Source organism: Catharus ustulatus, chromosome 9, assembly GCF_009819885.2.
Source record: "Catharus ustulatus isolate bCatUst1 chromosome 9, bCatUst1.pri.v2, whole genome shotgun sequence".
Taxonomy (NCBI): domain Eukaryota; kingdom Metazoa; phylum Chordata; class Aves; order Passeriformes; family Turdidae; genus Catharus; species Catharus ustulatus.
Window position 1 is genome coordinate 19,505,987 of NC_046229.1, and position 6,000 is coordinate 19,511,986.

The 6,000-nt window shown below is 46.8% G+C and overlaps 1 protein-coding gene across 1 annotated transcript in view; it reads right to left on the bottom strand.

Annotated features, from left to right (window-relative positions):
* The window catches only part of DPYD (dihydropyrimidine dehydrogenase), a 341,070-nt gene extending 336,028 nt beyond the window's left edge, over positions 1-5,042 (bottom strand). The window contains exon 1 of the mRNA XM_033067795.1: positions 4,953-5,042. Within this exon, the coding sequence (XP_032923686.1) occupies positions 4,953-4,991 (39 nt within the window). The 5' untranslated portion in view covers positions 4,992-5,042. The remainder of the gene's footprint in view (positions 1-4,952) is intronic.
* Positions 5,043-6,000: the final 958 nt, after the last annotated feature.

The following is a 6,000-nucleotide window of genomic DNA, read 5'->3' on the forward strand; positions in this document are numbered from 1 at the left end:
TCCTTGAGCATCAACAGGATTTGCATATAAAACATGAAAATAAAAAATGTCTCACACAGAAGACTTTCTTTCCTACATGCCAGATCAAATTGTAAACTGATGAGTAAATCACTGTTCAATTCTCTAAGACAGACATGATAATTGTGGTCTATAATCTGCCACGAGGTCTAACCAATCATGCTATAATTGCTGTTCCACTCGTCTAAGAGTTTATTACAATAAAACCACTAAAACAATGAAAAGGCTTGAGAAATTCATTAAGCAAAAACAGTTAAATAGAAAGTTTTGTTTTCTCACTGACTGCTTGTCAAATGACCCTAGAAAGACACAGCCATCAATCTGGAACAGCCATCTGATCATCACAACAAGCTATAAAGCAGTCGCACAAAAACATTCTACATATTAAAGCTTCATTACGGAACTTCAAAAAATTAACAGGTATCTACAACAGAGAAACACTGTAATAACTGGGGCTTCTAAAATAAAAGTTTAGTAGATCAAAGAAAGCTAGCTTTTTATTTATTCACATAACCTTTGCCTAACAACTTTGTGAGCCATGCTGACTAGTAGAGTTCCCTGCTATCTTGCTGGAGGTTTCCTGTTTTTTACAGTATTCCGTATTTTTTAAATCCTGCCCTGCTTCCCACTGTGAGCACACAAAGCCTAACTCTCAGGCAAACCTTTCTACCTTCAGTTTTTCCACTGCTCTTATCCATTTGCATTGGAAATAAAATAAGCCTGACAATTGAAACTTGCCTATCTTGCTATCCTAACCCATGTTTGGTAACAGCTACTAAGTATATCCCAGGGAATGAAAAACTGCCACTGCTATCAAACCTGCTACTTAGAACACTATGGAATTTGCAGGTTGTACAAAATAACACTTTCTCAAGACTTAGGAGCACTTCCCAAGTGAGCTTTCCATGCAGCAAGAAGCATGGCACAAGGGATTGTGTTACCCTGGCTGACTCTGGAACCAGCTGCAGCCCTTAAGTGCAGGGGTGCTGTCTGTATCGTGAGTGAGATGCTCAAACAGCCCATAACCTCATCCCACATTCATTAGGGTTTTCAGAAAGCAGTGTGGAACTTGCTACTGAAGGAACTCTAAATCAACAAACACACTGCCTGCTGAGCATTCAAGAATTCCTGGAGCCTTTTGTGTTCTCACTAAGGTCAGCACCCAATGGGCACAGTCTGGCCCTTAAGAAACGTTCCTCTGAACACTGAAGTAACACCAAAGAAATACATGGATGAATTATATAACTTTTGAAATAAAAATATGTGATTTAAGAGCCATTTATACTTTCTGAAGCTAAATGAAGAGAAAGCATAGCATAGTTATAGTAACCATGTTCATTGCATTTTAAGTGAAAGTGACACAAATTTACCCTGATGATTCTCTGACAATTCTGCAATTTCAGAGCATGGCTCTAGCCCTTCACACCTTTCATTTTATTCTCACAAGTCAAGCATCAGTGCTGGGGTGGAAACAGCTGTGACAGCACTCTAGGTACCCAGCTGCTGGTCTAGCAGGGAATTACCCATTCATCAGCACCAAATTCCCCTTTATACATATGCAAGGCATGATTCAGAAGGAAGGCTAGATCTGTGAAGTGCCAACACACTGCCTACCTCCTGTAAGAACAGTTTCATACTAAATTGTGTGGGGGGTTAAGTTTCATTTTCTGTGAATGTTTCAGGTTTGTGACAACCGTGTGGCAAAAGGGTCTCCACTCTGCTCTTCTCCCCAGATGTGGTCTGAGTGGTAAAGAGCTGGAAAGTATCCACTACTCAATCACCAAGTGAAATGACCAGGGACTGCAGAGCAACACTGGACGGCAGTCAGGAAAACACAGGGCACAGAGAACAATGCTAAACAACGTCATTCAAGCTTGTATTCGACCCTTAACCATTGTGAAATTCATTAATTTCTGAGTACTTGATTTGACAACTCTAATTCTTCAATGAATTCTGAAGATTGTAATAGATGTAATTATATATGGTTTACACACATGATAGTCAGGAATAGGGCGAAACAAAAGAGAAGGTAAAAGAATGGAATTTCTTTCCCAGAGCATCATTGGGAAGTTTCCATATAGTCTGTAAACATTCTCCGGAGCTTAAATGTACATTTAACAGTTTCACATTACAAGTTAGAAAGGTAATACTGCCCTCATAGTGTAGATTTCAAAAATTCTTGTAATGATTTAGAAAGATAACAAACAAAAATCCAAGGCAAGTCCTTATACCATAAATCCAAGGTAGGTACTTTCACATGCAGCTATTTTTAAATGAGCTTTCTTTCCTTTTGCTTAGAGTATCAGTGTCCAAGGAATATCAGCAACACACTGTGCTAGTTGACTTTATTTTTAAAAAAGGCAGTGTTTGGGGTTTATGGAGTTGCTTGTAGCTGAGGGGAGAGAATTGCTATTTTGTTTTGGTATTTTAGGTGTTATTTTTGTTTTAGTGTTAAAAAATAAAACTGGAGAAGAGCATACATTTATATCACAACAAACCTAGTCTTGCACAATTTGGAAAGCAGATTTTTAGGAAAACAACGATCTAGTAATTCATTCATCTTCTTTAGTCAGGTCCAGAGGCTGAAGCTGCTGGCAAAGCCAAGCAAGGGGGACAAGATTCCTCAGGGACAGTTTCCCAGAATTTTTTCTTTTCTTGGAGAACCATCAGTGATTTTAGCTACTTCTAGCAGAGATTCTTGTCTCTTCTTTAACCAAAGGCATGTCTTTTTATCCAGCTTTAACTATTTAAATACATTGTAAAGTATTGTATTTAAATACATTGTAAAGTAGCACCAGGGTTTCAGAAATAGTTTTTATTATTTTATTATATGAACGTGAATTTGAGATACTAACCACTGAGATAAGTTTCATTAAATCATTAGTTCAGTTTTTATACTGTAGCCAAGAAAGTGACCAAAACATTCAAGTTGTGCCACTCATGTTGATAGACTCCTCCACTCAACATCAAATTACTGAGAATATTTACCTACAATGATAGGATTAGCTAAAAGGCACTGTCCCTACTTCAAAGACAAAGATAAAATACTTTGTTTCAAAATGTAGTACTTCTCACCCCCAAAAATAAGGTCCTATGTGGGAGGGAGTGGGAAGGACAACCAACCAACAGAAACCACACAGGTCTGCAATAATGCAATTAGATTATCAGTAATTTTTGATATATTCATCTGGGAGACAAACCACACGACAACTAAATTTATTTGAACAGATGGGGGAAGGACAGAACAGTACATTTGGTTAGAAGGAGACTGTTGATTTCCTTGCTAGTTGAAATGACTGTTGAAAACAAAAATACAGGAAGATACTAAGTTCCTATCTGAAACCTCAGACTAAACCAAACACTAGCCTTTTCAAAATTCATCAACTCATCTCCTAAATCATGTAGTACTGCATACTATTACCAACATATTACCAACATCCTACCATAACAGTGTTCTTCAAATTGGAGTCATAAGCACCTAGAAATGCAAAACAATGCAATACAGAAATATTTTGCACTAAAAATTTAAGGAAAGTACTCAAAAACTTGAACAAAATCAAACCTTTGTCATAGAAAAATGAACTTTAACACTTGAAACAAAATCCAAGACTGGCTGCTCTGAAAACACTGAGCTGGTAGAAGACAGACAGTGCTGATTTCATACCCCAGTGCCTCCCTAATTGCCAGGAAGACTTCTGTGATAGTTCATTCTTCCCATCCATTCCATGCTTCAGTTTTATCAGAATATCTATAAGACCATTTCTGGACATTAGTCATGGTTTGAACAGCAGCTCAGCTAGGAAAAGGACTAGACACAAAAACTCAATATGAGAACTAATGATAAAATTCAGTCACAACTGACCTAGAGATGTATTGAAGTTTTTGCTGTGTGTATTTGTGTATTATGTCTGGGCCTCAATGTGCTACAACAGCCCAACCTAAACTTAATATTTTACATTTCAAGGTGTACCACAACAAAAAGTTGCATTTGGCTAGAATGATACTAGGAATCACAAGTTCATTTATTATTGCTTTTGTTTTACTACACTCTTCATAAAGAGATGAAGTTTCCTGTCAAATGTGAGGTCCTGTGAAAGGTGGGGAAATGCTACGTTGAAGTCTAACCTTGCAACCTGGCTAACACCAGCCTTGTTCACACTCCACCTCATCTCTGCCTTCCCAAGGCCAGGTCCGACCCCACCTCCAGCACCCAGTCCGACCTGCAGCAAGGAATGCCATGCAAAAACCCTAAGTGCCACAGGTGAGAAAGCCGCTTGCAGCAAGGGCGCTACTCCTGTCCTCCTGCTCAGCCTTCCATGCAGCTGTTTTGGCCCGAGGAGACGGGGTGCAGTCCGAGAGCGCAGCTTGGGACAGCGATGAGCCGGGGGTGCACAGCCCCGCTGGCCCATAGGCAGCCACGGGACGCTGAGCCCGAGGCCAAAGGCCACGCACCGTGAGAGCGTCCAGGGCGCATCAGGTCACGGCCCCCGAGCAGCCCTGCCAGAGCCGGGAGCCCGACCTCGCCGGAGACGGGGCTGGGCTGCACCCTGCCCTGGAGTTCTCCGGGGAGTGACAGGAGGCGGCGAGGAGAGGGGAGGCGCCGGGCACCACCCCCTCACGCCCCTCGGCCGGGCGCCGGCCGCGCTCGCCGCGGCGAGGACGGGGCAGGGCACGGCTGGGGGCGCGTCCGGCGCTGCCCGGCGCTCACTGCCCGCAAGGGCTGCGGCTGCCCGGGCGGCAGGACAGCCCCAGGGGCCGCTGCTGGGGCTGCCCGCGGCCGCTCGGCACGGCACGGCACGGGGCGGCGGGACGAGGCTCCGGGCACCTCCGAGGCACTTCCTCACGCCGCCAAACTTCACCGGGCGCCGGCGCCGCCGGGCACAGCCCCCTCCCCGCTAGCGACAGCCGCACGTCCCGGCAGGGCGAGTGGGTACCTCAATGTCCACCGGGTCCCGGCTCAGCACACGAGCCATGGTGTCCGCACCGCCTTCCCCCGGCTCCCCGCAGTCCCGGAGTGGAAGGGAGCGGAGAGCGAGAAGAGGCGGAGCCGGCAGCCCGGGCAGCAACGCCCAGGTGGGCGGGCGCCCCCCGCGCCGGGCCGGGGCCGCCCCGCCGGGCAGGGCCGCGCCGGGGCCGGGGCAGGTGTGCGGGGGGCAGGTGTGAGGCGGGGCCCGCTGCCCGGGCCTGCCGCGGCTCGGGGGGCTCCCCTCACACCGCCTCGCCGGGAACGGCCCAGGCCGGTGCACCCGCCGCACGTCCCTGTGCCTCCGCCCGGCCTCCTGCGCCCCTGCCCCATCATTCCCAGGTGGTGGACGAGAAACGGCGCGGGGAGGGCCAAACGGCACCCCGGCTGTGTTTATCCACTCATGACACAGGAGCACCCTGCACACCACGGCTGCGGCCGGCCCTGCTGCCCTCGGGGTCACTCTCCTGCCCAGCAAAGAGGGGGGGACCCTTGCCAGGGCTGTGCCTTCCCGGCAGAGCCGGCCGGGGCTGTCCCTGACCCTTCACCCTTGTCCCCGCAGGCACAGCCAGCCCTCCCACCCCGCAGGAGACTCCGCTCGCAGGAGCCATCCAGCAGGTGGGAGTGGTCCGCGAGGGCCAGGTCACCGCCTACCAAACACCGCAATTGTTCAGCGGTACAAACGCAGTTATTTACGGTATCGCGGAAAAACACATTCCCACTGCAACAGGCCTACAGAGAAAGCAAATATTCTTCATTTCGGAAAGCAACAATAACACCCAAACCAAACAAACCAGGCAAGCGAACACTGTAACATTTGTTTCTGCAGTGCACTTTCATTTAGCCACATCTATGATTCCTCAAAATAAGAGCACTTTTATCCCCATTTCACAAGGATACAGGAGTTTAAAATTAATCTTTGTTTCCAGTGTTCATACCAGGCAACTTCTTAGGTTTTCCATCCCCCCCTCCCCCCTTTTTAAAACATACCCAGATCTGATCTTCATTCTCTTTACAGC